General features: G+C 37.5%; 1 protein-coding gene across 3 annotated transcripts in view; it reads left to right on the forward strand.

Moving 5' to 3' along the window:
• Window positions 1-254: 254 nt before the first annotated feature.
• Window positions 255-27,687, forward strand: part of PHF6 (PHD finger protein 6) — a 53,109-nt gene continuing 25,676 nt past the window's right edge. For all 3 annotated transcript variants that reach the window (XM_037146362.2, XM_037146363.2, XM_037146364.2), the window contains exons 1-5: window positions 255-409; window positions 4,280-4,465; window positions 4,700-4,801; window positions 19,744-19,877; window positions 20,147-20,190. In XM_037146362.2, the coding sequence (XP_037002257.1) occupies window positions 4,328-4,465; window positions 4,700-4,801; window positions 19,744-19,877; window positions 20,147-20,190 (418 nt within the window). In that variant the 5' untranslated portion in view covers window positions 255-409; window positions 4,280-4,327. The remainder of the gene's footprint in view (window positions 410-4,279; window positions 4,466-4,699; window positions 4,802-19,743; window positions 19,878-20,146; window positions 20,191-27,687) is intronic.

Consider the following 27,687-nt stretch of genomic DNA (forward strand, 5'->3'; position numbering starts at 1 on the left):
ATAGCTTCGAATCTTTCTGCGTCTCGTCGGATCCTGCCTGCAAACACTTGGCTGAGCGACGGACCGGAGAATAGAAGGTACACGCGCGAGCAGGAGGCGGGGCCCGTCGCCCAGATCCAAACTGGGGGCGGCATTTGCACAGGCGCCCTGGCTCCCCAGCTTCAGCAGTCCCTCCTTTGCAGCCAATCAGGACCTGCGGCGCATTCGGGCGTATTAACGCCCTGTGAGTCGTTGCGTGAGAGGGGGGGGCGACGTAAGGGCGCTCTGCGAGCCCGTCTCCTCGAATGAAAGGAAACAACCTCCGGCGACAGAGCCTCGCTCTTAGGCGCTGCTGGAGAACGGAGACCGACTTCTTTCTCTTTCGCCTCATTGGCGCTTCTCTCCTGCCGTTTGCCTCCGGGCCGCACTGGTGAGTCCCCACAGTACCCTGGGCCCCCCCCATTCTCTGTCTGGCGGGAGAAGACAAGGAGGATGGCGGTGGCCAGGCCGCCGCCCCTGCCCGTTGTTAAGGGGGACTCTCGGTGGTCTCGCTTTATTGTCGGGGACCCCAGAAGCCCCGCTCGTTGAAGGCGCTTAGATAAGAGGCTGCTGAGAAAAGTGCTCTAGAGAAGCCAAGGAAGACGTTAGGCTTAAGCCTGGACTTCGGGGGAGGGGGCGCAACATTTAGGGAGGAAAAATTACTGGGAATTTTTAGTCTTTGCCATTGCTTAGTACATATTTGGGAAGGAAGGAGACTCCCTGTTTGGGAAGAGTAAGAGGAAGAATTGTTAGGATGGCAGGAGGGTTAGCCTTATGGAAAGAGGAAAAGCTCCAGGGTCGGGGGACGTAGGGGTGAAACAGATATGAAACGAAGACTTAGAGGGCGAACTCCTAGGGGAGGAGGGTTCAAAAAAAAGTGGTAGGATGATATTTTTCTGGATTCCGGAGGACTGGAATAGGACAATTACGGGACCCTGACTTTACGACCGAAAGGAACCTGCTAAAGTGCTTTAGAGGAAGATAGTTTTGCGAGTTTACCGCTAGATTAGAGGCAGATCTTGGAGTCCAGTGTGTATTGAATAAATAACGGAGAGGATCCGGTACGCTATGTGTACTATCCTTTATTATATGGACGAAGAGCACGGCATTCTTTTGAAATTTGTTCCTTTCGATATTATGCGTGGAAGTTGAAAAATCCTTTAGTAATTGAAAAACCCTTTTCATCAGCTTACGGGCTTAATACTAGGTCTTACTCATACAGATCAAATTCTTTCTCTACCCTTGGGTTTGAAACAACTGGAAAATTCCTTCAGTTTCCTTTTGAATAACCGCAAAAAAAGCAGTGCGAAGCTTGTAATATCGTGCAACCAAATTCAGGTGCCCTTCCGGTTCATCTCTTATTCCTTTATTTCTCTCCACTGTAACTTTACTGACATAAATACTGCTTCTTTGGGGATCACGTATATTTTGATCAGTATATTTCAACTTGCTTGCGTGTGGAATTGTTTGATCTTCCGGAACTGCAGTTTTTGTTTTGTTTTTCTATGAAAATGGTCTTTCAGATACCAGACATTGAATGAGCTCTCTCGACTTGGCTCTTGAATGCTCTCCTTGATGTTTCAGGTTATTTCTACATTGGTGCCTCACAGCATCTTGGAAAATCAGAAACGCATGAATTGTTTCAGCTTAACTAATCGGGCTTTTTTTTTTTCAGACATTTAGATGTTTTTTCACCGCTGTTATCTATGCATCTTTATTTTTGCTTTATAACATCTGTAATGTTGTGTTTCTTTTGTGCAAAAGGTTTCATTATTAGGTGAAAGCATCAAACTTTGATCTGTGCATGCCCTGAAAAACCTTTTACACTAAAATTAAAATGGCATATAGCTGTGTGGATTATTATGAACCCCTTAACATTGGTCCTGGAATGTTCTTATTCTCCTTAACTAGAAACCACAAATGTGACAGCATTAGATAAAAATCTGTATTTTCATGATAAAGACAGTTTTGCTAGGACTCATTGTTTCCATGATGTTCTCCACTTCATATTTTACAAGGAGGCTGTAAAAAAAATTAGCAAGATGTGCACAGATGCATTATTTGAATTTTAGTGGAAAAATCCATTTAGTCATTGCACATTGGGGAAAGTTTTTAATTGGTTTTGTGCACTTTTGTGTCTTTCTGTTCACTTTAGAAATTCTATTTAAACAGATTGCAGAAAAATACACTAAAATATTTTCGAGTGCAAAATAAAGTGTACCTTTTTTCTCTTTTACAGTTTGGGGTCTTTGATAGCTAGAAAAGTAGGTTCTCAAAATTAGGATGAGCAATTTACCTGTTTATGAATTGAAAGAGGCAGATTTTAATATGGATAAAATTTGGGGGGTACCATTTTCAGAATTAATTAGATTTTCCTACTTTAGGGATTTTCTTTATTTTAAGCCGACTTTATAGCCTATGCTAACTAGCATTGTATGGAAATCACACATTAAAGATGTCTGTACAGATGTGATACATAATGTGCCATCCTTTCAACTGGACAAGGGTGACCGGTACAAATGCTGAATATAGTACAGTTGTTTCATAGTGCCTGCTATTGCATAGGAATAAAGAAAGCTAATTTAGAACACAAACAACACATTTAGGTGCTGTTTATGAATTTTGGTGTTTTGCATAGTTAATTCTAAAAATTTTGGCAGCTGTATTCTTGATAAAGCAACTGAACACATTTGCCTGAGCAAATGCAAACACACTTCCCCTTTTGTTTCTTTTGTTTTTCTGTTACATCCTTTTTTTCGTTAATCCTAAAAGTATTTGCTGCCTGTTTTCAATCAGTTTCAGGGTTTATAGCCAGTGCTATGAATACAGTACCATCTGATGCCATTTGGAAGACTGGGGTATGTAAAATTATAGATAGCATTAAAAGTTTGTTAAAGCCATCAGTGCAGAGACTGTCGGGGCCCTTGAAGTTTTGTTGAAAAGAAAAATCTAGATATAAATTGCTAAGAACTGTTTCTTTGTTGCTCCACTTTAAATTCAGATTAAGTATCTGCATTTGTTATATTGTCAACAACTGAATGGTTTGTAGGCACCACCTTGCCGGCATCCAGTTGCTACTGTTTCTGGAGAACAAGTGCATCTCAGAAAGCTATAATGTAGTATTAGTGAGTCTATTTTTTTTCAACATGGTATTATGAGAATGTTAAAATATATACAAAAATTGAAAAAAATGGCAAATTTTAGGGCAAAACTTTTAGATTTTATTCATGTTGATTCATTTTGTGGCAGCCTGGCTCCTGAACTGCTTAAAGCAGTTCTGTTGATTTGGAAAAACGACACAAATCAAATAACCGATTTTACATTTGTTTAGATACTTCTGAAGAATCCATGTTGAACTTGATAATCTACATCTGAAACCTTCCATGTTAGAGCTTTTCTTCCCTTTTTTCACTATCCTACCTATAATTATAGTTTGAATTTGAGACTCACTCAAATATTTCCTACCTTATACAATATTACTAATTTAAGTATGAATGCTACTGTATTTTGAGCAGTACTGTTACATTGTAACTTTAATTTAATAAGCAGATTGTTGGAGTACATCTGAGTCACATAATACAGTTGTTTTTATAAATAATTGGTTCCTAAAGTTTGTGTTTTGTAATAGACTATTATAAGCCTAATTTTTTCTCTATTTGAAAAAAGAATACAGTACCAAAAATTAATGTATTAAACACATATATGTGATTTTTTTCAACTTGAAAATAATTCAAGTTTAAAAGTGTTTCAAAGTCATAGTTAAGTAAATTTATTTCTTTTGGGGTTTATCAAATGTAAACTTTAAGAAATCATACAATTATAGAATTCGGTTCATTCTGGGTATTGTGTACTTCTCTTAGTAGTTTTTGCTCTTCTCTTACGAAAATAATTCTTTGTTACTTTGAAGGGGACCTAGCTAAATTTGGAAAATATGTTGCATTAATTATGTTAGCAGATGATGAATTTAATATCACACATTGTGTATTTTTTACCTACCCATGCAGAATAATTTCTAATTATTTCACATATTCTGTAATTTGAGAGCAGGTTGATTTTTCTCAATTACTTCATTAAGTTATACACAAATACATATTTTTAAGTATGCAGGAATCTTAAGTTTTGATATTGATTTGTCTACACTAAAAAGCCATTTAATATGCATATGTTAAAACTTAACCTCAGATATCAAACAACTTATATGACTGTATAAACTGATTTTACGTGAAATTAACCATTTTGTTGCCTTTTTTATTCTCTGTAGCATTTCTTGAGGCTTATAAAGTGGCATTCTAAAGGTAATTTAAAAATCATGTCAAGCTCAGTTGAACAGAAAAAAGGTCCTACAAGACAGCGCAAGTGTGGCTTTTGTAAGTCAAATAGAGACAAGGAATGTGGACAGTTACTAATATCTGAAAACCAGAAGGTGGCAGCACACCATAAGTGCATGGTAAGTACACCCGCAGCAACTGAGAGACCTGAAACCATGAGAATCTTAGTGAATAGTCCTGAACCTTAAAAAATGAAGAAAAGAAATCAGTTGAATTTTGAGAAATGGTTTTTTACTAATACGATGCCATCTTTACAAGAATATTTTCTTTTAAAATTAACATCTTACTCACTGTTTCACTGTAATTTCTTTATGTATGTATGAACCTTAATTTTTTTTAAATGTAATTTATAGCTCTTTTCATCTGCTTTGGTATCATCACACTCTGATAATGAGAGTCTTGGTGGATTTTCTATTGAAGATGTCCAAAAGGAAATTAAAAGAGGCACAAAGCTGGTAAGTTGGTATTTCTGCCTCTTGAGAATAAAATGTATTTTAAGCTCATTAAGGAAGCAATTTCTTGTTTCTGCATATAGAACCTTCTTAACTGAGTATAATTTTAAATTGCAGTCTTTTTTTTTCACCCCCAAATCAGCAAATTCAAATGCTGGATTTAACTTTACCAACCAACACCAACAACAACAAAAGAAGAGTAATCATTTGAAACTATATAATGTTAACCAGTGTCGCTCCAATAAATTTAACTAAAAATAACAAATGCAAAAAAGCAGTGAATCAACCCTGGCCAGGTAGCTCACTTGGTTAGAGCGTCATCTCTATATGCCAAGGTTGTGGGTTTGATCCCCAGTCAGGGCACATACAATGAATGCATAAATAAGTGGAACAACAGATCTCTCTCGCAAATTAATAAATAAAAATTTCAAAAATAAATCAACATTTCTATTATTCAAACCTTTTTCTTCCCAAAAAGAATTAAAATTTTCCTGGATGCTACATTGACTTAGAAAACAAGCAGTTTGCTTAATTCTAATATAGCGTGTGTTACAGTCTTCATTTAAGTATATGTTCACAATTAAAGTAGTTGCCATTACAAATGAAGATGACAGCACCCTTTCAACAGGAAAATGTTAGCAGTTGCTGAGGAAACTATTATACTGTGGTTCAGGTATATAGCACAACATTTATGATTTTGGATAACTTTAGGTTAGTTTTATAGTTTTTCTGAAGCTCTGTTAGAGTAATGTTCCTATAGCTGTATTTACTACCAGAAACCAGTTCACAAGAAACTGCGTTATTGCTCTATTAGAAAAGTAGTGTCATCTCAGTTGATATTCATAATACATTATGGTTTAAATTAAAAGTTTTTTCATTTGATTTTTTTTCCTTTGAGTTCCTTGTTGAAGTACGTCTGTAAATGTACTTTAAGTACCTTCACTATGAAGTGTTACATTATTTTAAAGATGGGTTCGACAGAACATTTCTCTTGTGTTCTTAGGCGCTGAGTAGTATCCTTTCACAAAGAGTCGGATGGGAAGAGGAGGCTGTCATTTTGATGATCAAGAAATAATCTGTTTTGAAAAGTAGTCAGTCTTCTAGTATTAGGGAAAAAACCAGTGTGAAGAAACTCAAGGATAACATTGGAGATTTGCTTTAAGATAAATAGTCACAAACCCTAAACTCAGTATTGGCACAAATGGGAATTTGGAAGTCGGACTGTTTTGTTGTAATGAAACCTTAACTGAAAATGTTTATCTTCCCCACCCCCAAAACTGTAGGCAGCAATAGAATGCTCCTAATGTGATTTTTATTTGTTTAAATGTGGCTTTAGATTTCATGTTACGGTGGCTTGCTGACTTGAGAACCAGAACAGCATGTTTTTATTTCCTCATCCTTTAAAACAAATTCAGATACAAAGAAAGAATGCTATTTACTTGAAAGTGGTTGTATGGAAGCCTTATCACCCCATTATTTTTTCCCTTGGCGCTATGAGTATGCCTAGAAAGTGCTTCTACATCCTGACTTTGTACAATTTTTGTCACTTGACATGCTGCTCTAGTCAGAACAGGAGCATCTTTGGCCCCTAATGGTACTTACTATATTATTAACAAATGCAGTGCCTCATTTTGTGTGAAACAGCAGTATACATCTGGTAGTATTGCTAAATTAAGTGGAGACTTAATCTGTCTGGACTGGAGGTGAAGAAAGCATTAGAAGTTTTTATAGATTTCACTATTATAAGTTTTTTGGATTAATTTTTAATGGCCTAGTGTAGGCAGTTGATTTTTTTTCCTCTCAAGTGTATTGAGTTATACATAACAACTTGTTCCTTGATCTAGGGAGTGGAGCAACATTGAAGGTGAAGACCGCAAACTATAGTGACAGGCTTGGATTTGAATCCCAGCTTTGTCACTTACTAGCTTGATGACCCTGGGCAAGTTAGAGTTCTCTACACCATGTTTTCATTGCCTGCCAAAAGGTGATAACAACAGTACTTGCCTCACAGGGATATTGTGAGAATTTAAAGAAAGACTATACAGGACTGAGCATAGGGCCTGGCATGTAGTTAGGACTTGATAAATGGTAGCCACCATTGTAGGTATGATTTGTAAATAATAGTCAGATCCTGCTAATATTATTGTAGGCTAATAAAAAGTGTGCTGGGCTGGGGAGTCATGCAACCTGTTTTTTAAATAACTGTGCCACTGACCCATTATGTAATTTTAGACAAGTCATTAACTTATTTGCCTTTTCACCAGTGGTAAACAGATAATGCTGTATCATTGCTACTAAATAGTGGTGTTGCATAACTAAAAAGTGCTGTAAAAAATACAAAAAGTTACCTTAGGAAAGGTGTTTTGAAGACGTGTTGAGGCTGCAGGCATCTGGTATTAAAGAATAGTGGCAGAATTTTGAGACTGGGTATATAATTTTGCTTCTTTTTCTTCTCCCAAAATGTCAGAATTTAAATAACTTACATAACGGATAGGATTAGAGTAGCATTTATATGTTTAACATTAAAATAATTTTGAAATCTCCTTTTAGCCTTTAGTTTTGCTCCTTCTATTAAATCATTTTTACATGAAGTACTATTAGGTAACCAAAATATCAGATTTTAGTTTTCTTTTTTACTTTTCCTTGTGTAGATATGTCTAAGTAATAAAAGGGCCATAAATCAAATAGGAAGGGAGAGAAAGGTGAAGAGCTTCATGTAGGTAGATAAACTACATATAAACTAGATAATCAGTTTCCCTAATAGAGTTTTTAATGCATTTTATCCTGCAGACCTGTTTGCCCTGGCTCCTGTTTATCTAGATTTCTAGGTGAGAAGCAGATCATGACTACCCACTGAAAAGAATTAAAGACAGAAGTGCTAGTCCCTGGGTGCTTTCAAGACAGGTTCTAATCTGTACCTGGTGTTGGCTCCAGAGATTCTCATTTGCCCCAAAGAAAAGCATAGAGCATGGGGTGAACGCATTTTTCACCCCATGCCTCAGGCTGGAGCATGAGGTGAAAGCTAATAGGTAGCCAGATGGGTCAGTCTTGAGAGGTTGGAAGGTTCCAGGAGAGCCGGGAGGAGCGGGATGGGTACTGGTATGTAGTTTCTATGTTCTTGCTGCCATGTCTGCCATAAGGATCAGGGGAGGAAAAGCCATTTCAGATTAATATATTCATCTCTTTTACATCACCTTTACCCGTCTGTTGCCATGTATAATGCACTCCTGTGTATAATGTGCACCCGTGTTTTTGTGTGCTTTATATACACAGAGTTCTTATGCCCATGGTATGCAGCCATTATACATGGCAAAATACGGCACATAGCACCAAGGTGGACCAGGAGAAATTTGCTGGAGTACTAAGGTTTTTATAATTGAGATTCTGTTTTTGCAGTTAAGACATATATTTCCAGAATGGTTTCCAGTTCCTGTTGAAGCCATATGGAGACACCACATCTGTACCAACTACTCTTATTCTCCATCCACCTAGCCAAGAAATGCAAATTTCCAAGTAAAATTATGAGTTATTGCTATTTTCATTTTGTTTAAGGAGGCACTTGAAAGCAGTATATTTGAAGAACATACTCTTTCTGGATGAAGAGCATGGTTAGATCATGAAGAGTATCTACATCGAATAGTTATTCTTTTAAAAAAAAAAGGTTTTATGTATTTATTTTTAGACAGGGAAAGAGAGGGAGAAAGAGGGGGAGAGAAACATCAATGTGTGGCTACCTTTCGAGCATCCCCTACTGGGACATGGCCCGCAACCCAGGCGTGTGCCCTGACTGAGAATTGGACTGATGACTGTTTGATTTGCAGTCTGACACTCAATCCACTTGAGCCACAGCAACCAGGGCAGATAGTTAACTATTCTAATTGGTACCTTCGTCAGACATATTACAGACTCCAAGAATAGAAGGAGTTCAAGAGGCCATTTTTTACTTTCCTTACCCTTAGTTAAGACTACATACAAGCCATCCAACATAAGATTTTTGTCTGTCCTAGTCTTTTTTTTTAGTTTTTTAATTTATTTTTAGAGAGAGGGGAAGGGAAGGAGAAAGACAGGGAGAGAAACATCAATATATGGTTACCTCTCAGATGCCCCCTACTGGGGACCAGGCCTGCAACCCAGACATGTGCCCTGGACTGGGAATCGAACCAGCAACCCTTTCATTTGCAGGCTCGTGCTCGATCCGCTGAGCTATACCAGCCAGGGCTGTCCTGTTCTTAAATAGATCAAGAAATTGTGACTCTAACCCAAGCGATCTGTAACAAGGCCTGTATTATATAACACAAGTCAGTCAAAAACTTCATCCTTCTGTATAACTCAAACATCTTGCTTAATTTAAAGTCATTTATTCTAGCTCTTTAACCATTCAAGGAGATGTTTGGTTTCTTCTTATTGAAAAATTCTTTTTTTTTTTTTAAATATTTTTCTTTCTTTTATTTTTCGAGAGAGGGGAAGGGAAGGAGAAAGAGTGGGAGAGAAACATCAATGTGTGGTTGCCTCTCACGCGTCCCCCGCCGGGAACCGGCCTGCAACCCAGGCATGTGCCCCGACTGGGAATCGAACCGCGATACTCTGGTTCGCAGGCCTGCGCTCAATCCACTGAGCCACGCCAGCCAGGGCGAAAAATTCTTTTTTTAAAGATTTTATTTATCCATCCCTAGAGGATAAGGGAAAGAGACAGGGAGAGAAACATCAATGCATGGTTGCGTCTCACACATCCCCTGCCGGGAACTGGCCTGCAACCCAGGCATGTGCCCGGATGGGGAATGGAACCACGATCTTTTGGTTCACAGGTCCGTGCTCAATCCACTGAGCTACACCAGACAGGGCTTGGGATAGCATTTTAAATATATGATCCTATTTAATTTCATAACCATACCATGAGATAGGAAGGCATTCATTCTCAGTTTATAGATGAGGAAACTGAGGTTCAGAGACGTTAACTAACCTGACTGGTTACATAGCTAGTAAGTGACAGATCTGGAATTTGAATCCGGAGCCATTTAACAGCAAAGTCAGAGTTCTTAATTATTAGGTTATACTACACTGCCCTTTAGGCTAGCTAACCAAAAATCACATTTAAAAATGCCATGATTAGATTTTAGTAGTTTTCAAATAAAGGTGGACATAGTACCTTATTTAGGATATAATGAGACTCATTAATATATTCTGTTATTAGCATTATCTTGTTGTTTTTAGGGTAAAATTCTTGTATTCATACTAAATAAGAATATTATGATTCTCTGTTACCCTCAAGATATTTTTTGTAATCTCTGAAAATAGCAAGACCAATGATAGAGTTTTTACTGTTACTACCAATGGAGTGCTTGGCATCGCAGAGCAAAAGGATGTTTGATTTTGAGAGTTGGTGTTACAGATATTGGGCATGCCGTGGATCTGCATATATGACAATTTATAGTATACACTTTTAAAATTCTTTTGTGCATGAAGAGTCTTGCCTATTTAGGTAATTAAGACTGCTTCCTGGAGACGGCAAGGTTAAAAAAAATGAGTCCAGGAAACAGATTAGTTTTACTAGAATGGGCCATTGAGAGATTGGCAGTAGTGGATTAGTATTGAGTAATGTAGGGTGATTGCAGGGTCTTTAAACATTAAACAGGAATTTCAGCTTGACTAGGAGAGCGGATGGGGCAGGGCAATGCATGATTTTTCAGGAGATAAGTGATACACAGTAGTCACTGTGGAGGATGAAATGTAACAGCAGCATTATTTGTCGGGTATACATAGTTGCCCTGCAGGCATCTTAAACTCAATCTGTCTAAACTAATACTCATTATCTACCATCCTGAAACCTGATTCTCTTTTTGAATCCTTTACCTTCAGTGCTTTCTACTTCCACATCAATCACTTGATTATATTTCTAGGATGTCTTTTCTTTTTTAATGGTATCCTATACCCATTCTTCCTCTTCTCATCCTTCCAAAATGCTGCTGGCAATTATTTGATCTCTACTTTTAAAACCTAATGTCACTCTCTGACTCAAAATATTTACTAAGCCCTGGCTGGTGTAGCTCAGTGGATTGAGCATGGGCTGCAAACCAAGAGGTTACTGGTTCAATTCCCAGCCAGGGCACATGCCTGGGTGGTGGCCCAGGTCCCCAGGGGGGTGGCATGTGAGAGGCAACCACACATTGATGTTTCTCTTCTGTCTCTCTCCCTTCCCTTCTCTAAAGGTAAATAAAATATTTTTTAAAAATTTACTAATTCCTTATTGCATGCAACACAATATCCAACAATATCCAGAGGCCTCAGCCTGATTTCAGAAATCGTATCTTTTTTTTAAAGATTTTATTTATTTTGAGACAGAGGGAAGACAGGAAGAGGGAGAGAAACAACGATCAGTTGTGTCTCATATGCACTCCGACCAGGCACCAAATATGGAACCCAGGCATGTGTGCTAACTAGGAATTAAACTGGTGACCTATTTTCTTGCTGGATGATGTGCCACCAGCTGAGCCATACAACTTCAGAGCTCAGAAGTCGTATCTGAATTCACCTTTTCCGTTCCTTATCTCGTTCCCTCTCAGTTTCCTAAACATCCTTTACTTGTCTCTCTTGCTGCATATGTACTGATTTTACCCATCTGCAAGTTGCCTCTCAATTTTATCTGTTCTTGAGTCCTACCCAACCTTCACCTCTGTCATAGAGTTTAACACACTATGAATTGTATTTGTTACACATCTGCAAGCCCTTCTTCACCACTCTACTGTGAACTCTAGGGGAGTAGAGACTATATTCTGTTTGCTTAGCATAGGATTAAGTGGGGATAATGCATGGAAAACACTTGGCACAGTGCTTGATGCCTAATTTGTTCAGTAGTGTTCTAATAAATAAGTGGGCACTCATTAATTGTTGGTTGCATTTGAAAGAGAGAAGAACTTCAATTGGACAATAGTAGGAAGCCTTAATGAGCTAGGTGTAAATTGACCAGGGAAGTGGTGGGATAGCCTAAAATTTCTGTTTTGGTTAATCAGTGTTTTAGTGTTTTTTGCAGCTCCAGCAGTTTGAAAAGGAAGGAGAGAAATCTAGAGGGGGGAATCAGGTGGGTCATTTGTTCAGAATGGTGGAAAGCTGTATATGCCTCAAACAGGAAGGTTTTTGTTTCTTCAACTTTCACTAACCCAGTATGGTGTTATTTTTTGTGTTTACATAGGCATTATGTGTATTTGTCAAGGCCTCCATCTAGAGTGTGGAATTCATCTACCTATCCATTTATCAGATTCTTAATGGACTGTCTACTTTGTACCAAGCACAAATGAGAATACTTTGGGTGCAACCATGAATAAATATAGTTTAGATTTAGAAGTATGTGAAGAATGGCACAGGAGAGCTGGGAAAAAGGGCCATAATTACTTAATTCTACCGGAGAAGGCAGAAGGCTTCGTAGAAAGTGACGTTTGAAATGTGTTCCACTGGGAAAGTGATGCTGTAGAAGTCAAAGGGGGAAGAGTTTCAAGGAGGAGGAAGTGGTTAAAGTATTAAGTATTAAATGCCAGTGCTATTTAAAGTAGAATGTGTGGCTCATTTAGCATTCAGTAAGGACAAAATGGAGCACCCACAGTGTGCAGAATGCTAGCACTGCTAACTGCATACAAAGGAGCAGAAAATGTCAGGTGACTGACTACTGTGCTACTAATCAAGCAGTGGTACCTAACCAACTAGGAAGTCAGAAAGGGGGGATAGGAGATTACAGACAGGTATCTTTTGGAAAAGGTTCCCAAGTGATTTTTAAAAATATTTTATTTCTTTATTTCTACAGAGAGGGGAAGGGAAGGTGAAAGAGGGAGAGAAACATCAATGTGTGGTTGCCTCTTGCGCTTTCCCGTACTGGGGACCTGGCCTGCAACCCAGGCATGTGCCCTGACTGGGAATCAAACTGATGACCCTCTGGTTCTCAGGCTAATGCTCAGTCCACTGAGCTACACCAGCCAGGGCCCAAGTGATTTTTAATGTCGTGGACTATTGCCTTGGGCCGGGGGTTGGCAAACTTTGTGTAAAGGACCAGATGAGTATGTAAGGTTTTGCCAGCCATGTGGTCTCACTTGCAGCCGCAGACAATACACACACAAAAAGAGTGAGGCTGTGGTCCAATAAACTTTATTTACAAAAACAGATGGTAGGCTGGGTTGGGTTTTCAGGATTCCACCTTAGGGTATTTTTGGGGGGGGGCAACTAAATTTTCTCCTAGAAGATGGTTGTATTGTCATCTGTATAACTAAGTGTACATGAACCATGAATGTACTCATATAAATGTGAATTTTTTAAAGAAAAGCTCTGATTATGACATGTAGGTTAATCTTAATGTGTGCAGATATTTTACATCATTTATATTAAAATGAACTCGCCTTTACTTTGGAGGTGATTAAGGAGAATGACTAAGGTAAAAAAATAAACTTCAACTCTAATGATGAGAAAATCAGGTCTTTGTTACTCAATCAGTTAATGTTTAAAAACATTCAAATACTTTTTCTTTGCCTTCATTTAATACTTCTTTGTAATTGGGAATATTGTCCATTTATTGCATTATATAATTCTCATTTATTTGTGCTAATGGAGGAGAACTCAAATCAATAATAAAACATAATCCATGTCTGGTTTTGAGGGGTGTCTCAGTACTTACTGAAGCATGGATGTGCACTTGGTGTTCTTCACAGATTAAATATAGCAGCAGCATGACAGTCTAGAGTACCCTCAGCCGGAGAGACCTGCACCTGAAAAGAGCCTAAATCTAATGATCTGAGCTCAGAAAAAGTGTCTCTGAACATTTCAGATGAAAAAAATAAACTTCAGAAGCTCCAATAAGAGAATTTATAGTCCTCATCAATGATGATTCATAAATTTGGACGGAGTTGGAATTTGTGGTATTAAGAGCAAGGCCAGGAGGCTAGGTTAAGTAAAAAGTTGATAAGCTTATTAGTTCATTACCTTCCAATTTCCAAAAGACTTCTGAAATGATTTATTCAGTCTACTTATAGTTAGTCCTTTACTCTAGTAAAAACAGGTAATTTTTAGTGGCCCTGCTTTTTTAGAAGCACTTGAAATTTAAGGTCCTAATCTATCAGGTTTGTCATTTCTCAATGGCTTTGGCAGTTTTTGGATTTTATTTTTTAGTTCTAGCTTTCAACTTAGACTTAGTTATTATTTTATAGACTATGTATATATATAATGTATATAATAATAAACCAGGAATGGCTATAAAATCATGTTCCACTCTTTTGTACACTTTTAGGAATTTTTTAAACAAATAAATGGGACAGTTGTTAGTTAACCAGATAATTCATAGCTCACTGTTTTCTATGTCGGATTTGTGAGTTATTAATATAAATAAAATAATGAACCTGGAGTTAAGCATTTTTTAGGCAACTTTAAAATCTTGCCCCGACTGCGCTATACTGCTTGTATTAAAAAAAAAACAAAAAACACCAGTGTGTGGTTAACTGCTCTCACATTTTGTCCCCTCTCTTGTTGAAATATCCTAGGTACTCTGTTCCCAACTGCAAGTACTTTGGGCATTTTTTCTTTGCCTCCAGACTAAAAACATTCTCTGAACATTTGTAGCCATTTTCTTGGAGCAGGTATCTTGAGAGAGGAGTAACTGAGTGGCTGTAAGAATTTGTATCTATACACTGTGGTCAGTTACTGATGTGTATGGTAAATACACAGCAATTAAGCTGGGTAAACCTCAGTCTTAGAAAGCCCTCTCTCCCTTGGCTCTAGGTAGCCATCAGATTTCAGCTTTTCCCGAAGAGCCTTCTCTTTGTCCTAGTTCATTTTTCCTTGAGATTCCCCCATAGCTACTGGAAAAGCAGTATTTTTTTCCTTTTATTCCTTAAGACTTGTTCCTTTTGCAGACTGAATCTCAATCCTGGCCCAGGTTCAGTTGACTGAGGAGCAGGTATGTCCCAGCCTCTGGGCTCCTGTGAGACTTAAGCTAAGTCATGGTGCTTTCAGTTTCTCTTGTCTCCTCTCATGCGTGACTCAGTTCCTCTTTCATCCATGGGTCAGCTTCTTGAGACTCTGTTTATGTGTCACAACTTAAATAGCTTCACAGAAAACAGAGCAGTGGTTACCAGGGATGGGGAGGCAGGAGCATAGGAGATGTTGGTCAAGGACTACAAAGTTGCAGTTAGAATAAGTCTAGAGGTCTGATGTAGAGAAGGATGACTATAGTTAATAATACTATATTATATACTGGAAATTTGCTGAGAGTAGATTTTGGGTGCTCTCAATACATGCGCCAAAGAGTGGTAACTACATAAACAAATGGATGTATTAATTAGCTTCGCTGTAATAATCATTTTACTATGTATATGTATATTAAAACATTGTATATCTTAAATATATATAATTTTATTAAAAATTAAAGATAATGGCCCTGGCTGGTGTAGCTCAGTGGATTGAGCACGGGCCTGCGAACCAGACAATCGCGGTTCGATTCCCAGTCAGGGCACATGCCTGGGTTGCAGGCCGGTTCCCTGCCGGTCAGTTCCCAGCAGGGGACGCACTAGAGGCAACCATACATGGATGTTTCTCTCCCACTCTCCTTCCCTTCCCCTCTAAAGATAAATAAATAAAAATCTTAAAAAAAGATAATGTAGCTTCTAGCCATACTTAATAATGATAACATGTAAATGTCTGAAATAGGATGGGGCCTATTGCACTTTCCCCATTTTGGAAGAGGTCATTGATTATTAGATTTACTAGGTCTACTAAGTAGTAAACTCAATACAGGAGTAAAAGTAAAAGAAAAATTTTCAAAAGATAAATTTTTACCTCTATTTAAGTCAAGAACTTGAAATCAGGATATAAGCAGGGTAAGCTAGGAGTTCACATACCTACATTGGGAACAGGATATTAGTCCTCAGCAGAATATTCGATATGTGGAACAGACCTTTCCTTGGGAAAGGGTCCACCATTGTTCTTGAAAAACATGTTCTTGTCAGGTTACCTTTCATTTTCCCACATTTGAGAGAGCTTTAGGTAAAGTGCAAGCATGATGTTAAATGGCAGCTGACAGTCATTCTGCTGAGGGTCCAGTAGGGACTGTGACGATTGAAGGGCAAATGAACGCAAATGAACACAGGATAGTAAACTCAGGCCCTGCCAACTGCTGCCTTGATGTGGTCTGTCTTCCTGTTCACTTCTTTCTAGAGAAGTCCTTTGTTTCATTTTCTTTTTTAACTAAAAAAGTTTATTTACTGATGTCAGAGATACAGAGAAACACTGATTTGCTGTTCTACCCATTTATGCATTTATTGATTGCTTCTTTGTATGTGCCTTGAGCAGGGATCAAACCTGCAACCTTGGTATATGGGGATGACACTCTAACCAACTGAGCTACCTGGCCAGGGCTCCTTTGCTTTATTTTCTGAAACATTCCACCTATCTGGTTTCCAAAACTCTTTAATTTTTGCTTTTCATCTCTTCCTTATTATTTGACCTTGTTTATTAATAGTTGATCTTTTCCCCCAGTATTCTTGCCCCTACTCATTTTGTGCCCCTTCAACTGGATTTTTCTTCTCTGTTTCACCTTTCCAAATCATAGATCAGATTGTTTAAATATTTCTAGAAGTATCTGAAGATAATTATGTTAAATTTGCATGTGTGAGGAACATGAATGAGAAAAAATATGCCTTAAGATATTAAAATCTCCAATAACAGTAAGCTTAAAGTCTTGTAAGGCATAGTGCTATTCATCCAAAAAACTCAGTCTAGAAGCAATTGATGGATGTAATTGCTACATTTATAATCAGCCATACATGGGAGTAAAGTAGTAAGAGCCCACATGAATATCTTAAGTCCTATTGGAGTTAGGGGGAAATTGTTTCAGGGGTTGGAATATAGCATAGTAGACAAAGATAACAGTTATGTTCTGGTTTTATATTCAGGGGCACACAAGCAGATTTAAATTTTACATTTAGTTTTTTTATGGCTAGTTTTTGCTATTTTGTTAGTACCTTGCCAGAAGGTATTTCTGCTTGGATATGAATGTTGTATAAAGCAGATCTTGTAAATTCTAATTGAGAAAAATTCCTGCTCCTAACCTTGAAAAGAATTTTCATTCTCTGAAAACATTTTTAGTGGTATGCCTCCTTTTTTTCCTTGAGAGAAATTGACAAAAGTGAGAATCTTTATGTTTTATTTTTTTAAAGATTTTATTTCTTTATTTTTGGACAGAGAGGAAGGGAGGGAGAGAAACATCAATGTGTGGTTGCCTCTCATGTGCCCCCTGCTGGGGACCTGGCCTGCAACCCAGGCATGTGGCCTGACTGGGAATCCACTGAGCCACACCAGCCGAGGCTCTTTTTCTGTTCAAAAAACAAAAGTATCTGTCCTAAGGTGCTGCAGTTAACTCATTATTCTTGGGCAGATAAGAATTTATAACCAGACATAACATATTTTGGTATATTTTAGACATTTGGTTTGCTTCTCATTGTCAATAAACTGAAAGATGGGTATTGAAAGCATTTGCCAGGGTATCCCCAGTGTTCTTAAACATTTTTTTTGTATGTGAGAGTATTTTTGCCCATTGTAGAAAAATCAGAAAACACAGGAAACTGGTTTAGAAAACTAACCACCCCATGGTAAACCACTGAGGATTTGGCTACATTTACTTCCACCTATTTTCCAAGAATATATGTTATAATTGGTATCATAATTCACATAGTTTTGTATCCTGCTTCATTTTTCACTTAACATTACACATAAACCATTTCCCATTCCATTAAAATGTCTTTAAAAAGAATATTTCAGCATAAGGGTGAACGATAATTTATTTTAAATTTTTTCAGTTGTTTTCCATAGGCGGTTTTACATTTTAGTCTATTCTAAGTAATTCTGCAGTGAACATTATTGTATATACATGGTTTGAGTCTGATTTTTTAGACTACATTTGTAGAATTAAAATCACTAATCAGAGAAGATAATGTTTTTTAAAAGCTCTTTGATGATTAAGGCAAGTTACTGTGCAGAGACCATGTACCAATTTCTAGTAGCATTTGAGTGTCCATCTCACTTTATGTTTTCGAGTGTTGAGGATTTTCCCCAGTACAGTATTATTAGTAGTAACTCTCCTTTCACTTTTGCTTGCTAATTTAATTTAATCATTTTTTTCAAAGTGTACTTATGCAAACCCATTTGAGATGTAATTTCAAGATGGACTATTTGCAGTAGAGCTTTTAATGAAGTGGGGTAATGTTCAGTTTATTAAGTTAAAAACCAGCTTGCAAAATGGTACATAACAGTTACATGGAAAATACTTTCACATAAGCATTGTAACACTGTAAGGGTGACTCTGTTTGATGAGTATGAGTGATTTTTAAATTTTTTTGTTCTTTTGTGTTTTCCAAAATTTCTATAATAAGTATGTTTTGATTAGAAATGTAATTTGTTAAAGTTATAATTAAGCTACAGTGCAAATCTTCCATCTTCTCAAGAATTTATAAGCCACCTAAAGGTATTTAACATATTTTCCTGCCTGGTAATTTGGCATAGCATTTCTTTTTACAGTAATAGTTTGAATTTTCTCTATTTATTTAAGGAAGTGGAGTATTTCACTACTATTAATAGTGGACTGGCCCTCATGTTTTCTTGGAAGTACCTATATTGAGAGAATGTTTCTGTTTCTGACATGTATATTAGTATTTTCTTAATGATACCTTGAATTACAGCTTGAGTGTTCAACTTAATTAGAGAAATATAAGAAATTTTATTAGAATTTATATTAGCTGCTTGGTACAACAAAATTGCTTAGGGGCAAACTAATCCAAAATTAGAATGGTAAATGTTCTTTATGTTAAAATTAACAAAGAGGAACGAGAACAGTTTAAAATGAGGTATCTAGCAATCTAAAAGCAAATGAACAGTTTTTAAGATTTACTTTATTGTCAATTTATTTTGGCATGGCATTTATGGCTTAGGAGAAAGCCTTGTTAAAAGTCCCCCCAGCACAGTGTTCCGTGATATGTTTATCAAACCACTAACAATCATTGTTATGTAATTGTTGTTACTTTTTTAAAAGAATGTTTCTAAATTTAGATTATAAGCTAGTTAAACAATATGAATTACTCAATAAAGTCATAAGGTAAGGTATATTAAAATATGTTGAAAGAGTCTGTTCTTTTATCTATTTGCCTGAATTCATAATGCAGGTGGTAAGTAACAAATTAAAACAGATGCATGTGTTTTCACAGCCAACTTGACATCACAAAATATTTTTAGAGTTTGAGGTATTTAGAAATCTACCTAATTTGCCCTGGCTGGTGTGTGGTTCAGTGGGTTTCAGTGCCGGCCTGGTTACACCAGGTTCCCAGGAGGGGGAATGTGAGAGGCAACCTGTTGACGATTGATGGTTTCTCTCACACATGGATGTTTCTCTCCCTTGCTTCCTCCCTCCCCCTCTCTCTGAAAAATAAATAAAATCTTAAAAAAGAGAAATCTGCCTAATTCTTTTATCATCTTTCCTTCGCTCTCTTAAAACTAATTTTACCAGGTTTCCAAATAGTATGTGAGTTTTCCCCCAAAGATTCACATTGATTATGTGGAAATCTGAAGGGAAAATGTTTTCTGGTATGAGGTATTTTACCCAGTTACACATTTCTAGGAAGATCTGAATTGTGAAAACGTCTAAGTTCCATACATTTCACATTCCTGATTTGCAACATTTCAAATTTTCTCTTGACCACATTAAAAATATTCCATTACATTTGTTAATGTTTAACATGGGAACAAATATCCCCAGAGGCATTATTCAAATTATTTTTTGGCAAGTAGACAAGAAAAATAACATTATTAGTTACAAAACTTCAATAACCAGTTTGTTTTCCTTGACAGAAATTGATATGTCTCTAATCTGATAACACTCCCTGAGCAAAACCACACACTAATAATATTATTTTATTGTTTTGCTGTAGATGTGTTCTTTGTGCCATTGTCCTGGAGCAACAATTGGTTGTGACGTCAAAACATGTCACAGGACGTACCACTACCACTGTGCATTGCATGATAAAGCTCAAATACGAGAGAAACCTTCACAAGGAATTTACATGTAATTATTTGACTTCTCTTTAAAATTTTTAACAGTCATACTTTCTTTAGGCTTTTGTAAAATTTTTTTCCCATTTCAGAGGAGTTCATTGTCATTGTAAAGGATATTTTTGGTAAAGAATTTAATGTTTACAGAAATGGCGTAAGAAGTTTAATAGTGAGGTTTTTGGAATCCAATTTGTGATGGTGGTGAAGTGTACTGCACATCTTCTTAATCTGAAAAATGGGGTTAATTTGTTTACTTGATCATTTTTAATTTCATTTTTATAGGGTTTATTGCCGGAAACACAAGAAAACTGCACATAACTCTGAAGGTACGTCAATCAGTCAATTTTCAATTTCAAGAATAAATTTGAGTAAAATATGAGTGAATTATATTATATTAATTTTTACCACAAGATACATGTCAATATTAAATACATTTTAAAGAGTTAAGAAAAGCATTAGGATAAACTAATGTACAATAATGAAAAATCTGAATTTTTAAGAATACTTTTATCTCTTAAGTTCTTTTTTTTCTTGTAAAAAGTTAATCCAGAATATCTTTATCTTGCCCTGGCTGGTGTGTCTCAGTAGATTGAAAGCTGGCCTGTGAACCAAAAGGTTGCCTGTTCAATTCCCAGTCAGGGCTCATGCCTGGGTTGTTGGCTGGGTCCCAAGTTGGGGGTGCACAGGAGGCAACCACACATTGATGTTTCTCTCCCTTTCTTTCTCCCTCCCTTCCCCTCTATCTAAAAATAAAGAAGTAAAATCTTTAAAAAAATAGTACTGTTTCAAGTTTGGACTCCAGATTCATCCACATAGTTTAAAAGTGCTAGTTAAAAATACGGTGTTGAGCAAAAACTTATTTTTAAAATAAATACACTGGATAGATAATAAGAACAGACTTTTTGAAATGCTGAAGTGCTAAAATGCAACTGATTACTTAATTCTATAATAGAATTGAAATTTTTGTGAAAGCTTAAGATAAGCTTTCCCTCCTTACATTGCTTCAGATTTTAACACTGTATTTACTTGATTCTCTTTAAGATTGTAATGGGTATTTATGGCAAGCCAAAGATTCAGACTTACAACCTCACGAATACAAGTATATGAGCATTCTGAGGCTCAGGGTGTATGAGGCTGGCAAGGACGATTAATTTAATTTAGCTTCCCTTTTATTCTTCAGATTTCTAGAGCTGATAGTACCATCTAGTGGTAGAGAAAAGTAACTGCAGACTATGTAAAGTAGAAGAATTTTGACTACCTTTTTCCTTTGAGAAACTTATTTATGAGGAATATCTAAATTCATACTTCCCATGATGACTTTTTTCATGTAACTGGAAGGATTACTACAATTCAAATTTGTGATACAATTGATTTGAGTTTTGAATTCCGCATATACTTTTGTAGCACATTAGGGCCTCTTGTATTATTGGTAATATATTGTAATGTACTTACATTGTAGAACTCGAACCATAATTTCATAATTTAAAACTATTGTAGAGTTAATATTGAATTTTGACTTTTATAACATTCACCTACCTATAATTTATTATTATTGGGTTTATTTTATTTGATATTTGTTAGAAGCAGAACTTCCAATTCATTTTCCTAATAGAAATATATGTTCTACTTTATTATTGTAATTTATGATGGGGTTTATAGGATCACATTTCAGGGACTATCTTTGTTTGGAAATTGTGTTGCGGTGGTCTGTACAGCAAAGAGAAATTGATACCTGTGGCATTTTCTTTATTATTTGCCACCTGTGGCTCAATACCTACTTTGATAATACTTAAAATGATAAATACTATATATCTCAGTATGTAAGGTTAGTATGACATACTATGAACTGAGTTTTCAAATATCAAATTAGAGAATCTCTTTACTGCCTCTATAGTTTTGACTTTTCCAGAATGTCAGATAGTTAGAATCCTATAGTATGTAGCCTTTTCAGATTGAATTATTTCCCTTAGTTGATCTTTTTCGAGAGGGGGTGGTTAGTTGATATATAAATAGTTATTAGAAAAGATCCTATATGCAAGAAGATATTGAAGGTACAGGAAGGAGTATTCATTGCACAAGCAGAGCAATTGCTCTGTAATAGGAGGATATTTCCACTGTAACAGGAGATAAAGAAGAGGATAGGTCGTTCCTATCTAGTCTTTTTTCTCTGTGAATGAGAATGTGGGGAGGGGTGTGAGGGTTGGAAGTTGAAGGAGAGGAGAAGGTTTGAAAGAATAGTTATAAAGACTGGGATAGAAAGTTTGCTTAGAGAAATGTAAAGTTTCTGGGCAGGTGAGGGCCCAGTTGAGCTTGGTAACTATGTATTTATGAAGAGATACCTTCAGTCAGATTGTGTGACTTTACTCCAGCAATTCAGGATTCTGGCTAGTTGGTTAATTCAGAATTGGGGTTTTGCAAGTGGACTCAACAAAGAAGTAAAAGGGGTAAGGGAACTTAGTATATTTGCAAGAGACAAATCTAAGATAGGGACATGGAGGCAGGAAAAGAATACTGGAAAAGAATTATAGTCTGGAGGTCCTGATAAAGTTGAAGAACAATGAAAATGAAAGTACATGGGAAAGCACTCATTCGTGGTCCCAAAGCATAATATAGTTATTTTAGAGGTAGAACCATTTTAGATGATTATAAAATGTGATTATAGGGATTGGGTAGTTGATAGACATTATTGAAGATCAATGAACTAACTGGTTAGGTGTTGCTTGGGTTGTCCATGTGGACAGTGGAAACCACCCAGGATGCTCTGGCTAGCGAGGCTCAGTGGATTGAGTGCTGGCGTGCAAACCAAAAGAAGGACAGTTCGATTCCCAGTCAGGGCACATGCCTGGGTTGCGGGCTAGGTCCCCAGTTGGGGGTGTGTGAGAGGCAACTAAGTACTGATGTTGCTTTCCTTTTCTTTCTCCCTCCCTTTTCCTCTCACTGAAAATAAAGAAATACAATTTAAAAAACAAAAGAAATCACCCAGGGTGATCTCAAGGGATGGACTGGGTAAAAGGGACTGCGAGTTGTGTGATAAAGAAAGTCTAATTGGTGAAATAGAATGATTGGAAGTTGGCAATTCTTAGCATCAAGAAGGGGAAGAAGATAGCATAGCCTGTGGACCAGCAGAATTGGCATCATTTGGGAGTTTGTTATAATGCCTAATCTCAAGCTCTACCTCTGGTCTACTAAGTAGGAATGGCCCTTTTAATAAGACCCCAAGTGGTTGATATTCACATTACAGTTTGGGAATCAGTGATTTTACTGAATGGCAAGGACCTCAACGATGCAGGGCTTTTCACAAAGGGATAAAGAACTAATGGCTCAACAGTGCTGTCTAGTAGAACTGACTCTGATGATGGAAATGTTCTATACCTGAACCTTACAATATGGTAGTCACTAGCCACGTGGGGTTATTGAGCCATTTAAAATAGTGCAGTGTGCTTCCGACCAAGATGGAGGCATAGATAGACACATTGTGCCTCCTCACACAACCAAAATAAGGACAACAAAATTTTAGAAACAAAATAACAATCAGAACTGACAGAAAATTGAACTGTATGGAAGTCGGACAGCCAAGGAGCTGAAATAGACACATTCAGCCAGACCAGTAGGCGAGGCAGAGTCCCGCAGCCGAGTGGAGAGGGGTCTCGGCAGAGGAAGCAGTGACACCGGGCATGCAAGGCACCCTGGGTGTGCAAGACAGCACCGGCAGAACCTGGGTACCCAGGTGGCGGCTAGCAGACCCCAGACATGGGGTGGCAACAGGCAGACCCAGCAAGGGGGTGAGTGTTGAAGTGGGGCACTGCGCCAAAGGAGGCTGGCTGACCGGGCAGGGGTCCCACAGTTGTGGGCACATAAGTGGGGAGTGAGACAGATCATGCAACCTAGGGTCCCAGCGCCGGGAAATAAAGCCTCAAAACACTGATTGAAAACACCTGTGAGGGTTGAAGTGCAGGGAGAGACTCCCAGCCTCACAGGAGAGTTGGTTGGAGAGACCCACAGGGTCCTAAGAACATACACAAACCCACCCACCCAGGAATCAGCACCAGAAGGGCCCGATTTGCTTGTGGGAAGCGGGTGAAATGACTGAGAGCCAGAGGAGAGCTGAACAAGTGGCACTGTTCCCTCTTGGACCCCTCCCCCACATACAGCGCCATAACACAGTGACATGTGTTGCCCCACCCTGGTGAACACCTAAGGCTCCCCACCTCGTATGTAATAAGTGCAAGCAGACCAAAACATTACGGCTCAAGAAGAAGAACAGCTCAAAGCCCCAGAGCCAATACTTCTAAGTGACCAAGAGATAGCCAATCTATCAGATGCACAGTTCAAAACACTGGTTATCAGAATGCTCACCGAATTGGTTGAATTTAGTCGCAAATTAGATGAACAAATCAAGGCTCAAGATGCTCACAGAATTGGTTGAATTTGGTTGCAAATTAGATGAACAAACCAAGGCTAAGGGAAATGCACAGGAAACCAATAGTGATGGGATGGAAACTGGTACTCAGATCAATGGAGTGGACCAGAAGGGAGGAAAAAAATGACCAAACAGAAAGGAATGAAGAAACATGAATAAAAAAAAAAAGAGGAGAGGCTTAGGAACCTCCAGGACATCTTTAAACGTTCCAACATCTGAATTAATAGGGGTACCAGAAGGGGAAGGGGAAGAGCAACAAGTGGAAAAGTTATTTGAACAAATAATAAAGGAGAACTCCCCCAATCTGGCAAAGGAAATAGTTTTCCAGCAAGCTCAGAGTCCCAAAGAAGTTGGACCCAAGAAGGAACACACCAAGACACGTCGCAGTTACATTACCCAAGATAAAAATGAAGGAGAGAGTCCTAGAAGCAGCAAGAGATAAGGGGACAGTTACCTACAAAGGAGTTCCCATCAGACTGTTAGCTGATTTCTCAAAAGAGACCTTGCAGGCAAGAAGGGGCTGGAAAGAAGTATTCCAAGTCATGAAAGACAAGGACCTACATCCAAGATTGATCTACCCAGCAAAGCTTTCATTTAGAATGGAAGGGCAGTTAAAGCGCTTCTCAGATAAGGTCAAGTTCAAGGAGTTCATCATCACCAAGCCCCTATTATATGAAATGTTAAAGGGACTTACTTATCTAAGAAAAAGAAGATAAAAAAAGATGAACAGTGAAAGGACAGCAAACTCACAGTTAGTAACAACCACAGCTAAAACAAAAGCAAACTAAGCAGACAGCTAGATCAGGAGCAGAGCCACAGAAATGGAGATCACATGGAGGGTTAGCAACAGGGGAGTGGGAGGAGGAGAAGGGGGGAGAAGGTACAGAGAATAAGTAGCATAGATGGTGAGGAGAAAATAGACAGGGGGAGGGTAAGAATAGTATGGGAAATATAGAATCTAAAGAACTTATGACACGTGGACATGAAGTAAAGGTGGGGAATGTGGGTGGGAGAGGGTGTGCAGGGTGGAGTGGAATGAAGGGGGAAAATGGGACAACTGTAATAGCATAATCAATAAAATATATTTTAAAAGTAAAATAGTGTAGTGCCTTCCTATTCTTAATAGAAACTTATACATTAAAAATGTACAGGGATAGCCAGAATTAAATCCTACACCTTACGTGTTTTTTCTTTGTTGGCCTGCATGTTTAGAGAATTACATTTCCTATATTAGTAAAGTATTATTGCAAAAATGTCTAACATTGGTAGTGCCTGTTTTGTAGAATTACTTTAAGATGACAGTACTTTAATGTGTTATCACTAAGCATTTGAGTTTCTGCAAGGAACTGTGATGACATGAACAATGGTTCTTTTAAAACAATTTTCATTAAGGAGTTAAAGCCTTTGTATTTACTAATTTATATGGAGTGAAGTAATCTGTGACAAGATAAATGGTATCAGGAGTAGATGCCACTGAGTGTTAGCCATTCACAGCAATAATGTGTAGAATTTGTCATTATCACAAACCTAACCTCAGCTCAGTTTAGGTACTTGAAATTGTAAGGAACCAAACTTGTGGTTTATTGTTTTTCTTAAATTACCTAAAAAAGAAGGTTTTGCATGGGATGAGTGCTCAAGAAATGTTTGTAACCTCTTCATTTTCTTGGCTTGAATCTAAGCATGGTATATAATATGTCATTTATTCTGGGTGATACTTCCTTGTCCTGTAGCTTGTCTTCCATCAGGTGTTAGTTGAGCAAGATGTAAAAATAACAATGGGGTTTCAGTTTGGGGGGGGGTGGGAAGACACAATTTAGTGACATATGTGACCAACTGATTAAAATACAGTGGTGACACATGGAAGTACTTAGATGAAGGGTCACCACATTTTCATCTTACTCTGAAATCTTTCAGGAAAAAGTATATGAATATTTAGAGAGAGTGAATGAAATCAAATGTGGTAAGATATTAATATTTGGGTAAAGGACATACAGTATTTTTTGACAAATTTTTATATGTCTGAAATGACCTTAAAAGGTTTTGTAGCGATAAGTGCCATAGTTACAGTGACTATAAAATCCCAGGTGTTCTGGGTTTAAGGGAATCTTTTCTGCCTAACCTTGGAGTCTGTAGTCTTGATTTTCAGAGACCTGGTAGATGACCTAACAGACAGTTCAGAAACTTTGTATTAGAGCTTGCAATTAGATTTATGTTTCAGGAAAAAGGGTCACCACAGTTACATTAATCTTAGGAGTGCATTGAAAGTGTGTTATCATTTGTGTAGATTCAAAGCCTTTGCCTGCTTTAAATTTCCTTAGTATTCTTTCCCTTGTTCATTTCCTCTAAAATATGCTACAATGTTCAGTCTTCATTAAGTAGAAGTTATGGGTGAGAGTTTAATAGGGTGTCAAGGTTTTACAAAATCTTCTTTGAAAATATTTTACTTATTTTTAGAGAGGGGAAAAGAGGAAGAGAGCAAGAGAAACATCAATGTGTGGCTACCTCTCATGCACCCCCTACTGAGGACCTCACCCACAACACAGGCATGTGCTCTGACTGGAAATTGAACCAGTGACCCTTTGGTTTGCAGGTGGGCACTCAGTCCACTGAGCCACACCAGCCAGGGCAAAATCTCTTAAGTTTGATAGCGTTGAATGGATTTTTGAAGTCCTGGAAAGGTAGTTTCGTGCATTGGTTGAATATGGGCTTTGAAATCAGATCTATATTTAGATAATCTTAACCCTCCCAATTATTCATTACATGATCTTGGGCAAGTTATTTAGTATGCCTTAGAGCCATAGATACTTTATTAGTAAAATTGGGATTAAAAAAACCCTACCTCATGGGATTATTATAAGGATTAAAGGAACTAATACGTGTAAAGCTGCAAGCAATGTTCTTGGCATTACTCCTTGAAAACTCTACTTACCTTTATTTCTACTCATCTTTTCATGTGCTCTTCCTTGGAAGATAATAGAATTTAAATTGTGTTTGTGATTTTACTTGGAAAACTTTAGTAATATATTCATATTGTGTTCTCCACTAGAGCTGATTCCATATTAGTTCATTGAGTCACCAGATTTATTGACTACCTATGTGTAGAGTACTGTGCTAGGCATTATTTATGCCCCTCTTTGATTTAGCACACCTCATGAACTTTAATTATAAGAACTTTTGAACATATGTAAGAGTGTGTTTGAAACAAAGCCCATCACCCACCCAGCTTTAGTTAGCTTGTCATCCTGCTTTCCATCTATGAGTCTGTCTCTATTTTGCTTATTAGTTCAGCTTGTTCATTAGATTCCACATGTGAGTGAAACCATATGGTGTTTGCCTTTTTCTGACTGGCTTATTTTACTTAACATAATGTTCTCTAGGTACATCCATGCTGTCACAAAGCATA

The sequence above is a fragment of the Artibeus jamaicensis genome, unplaced genomic scaffold, assembly GCF_021234435.1.
Source record: "Artibeus jamaicensis isolate MK-2021 breed Jamaican fruit bat unplaced genomic scaffold, CSHL_Jam_final contig_240, whole genome shotgun sequence".
NCBI classification, from domain to species: Eukaryota; Metazoa; Chordata; class Mammalia; order Chiroptera; family Phyllostomidae; genus Artibeus; species Artibeus jamaicensis.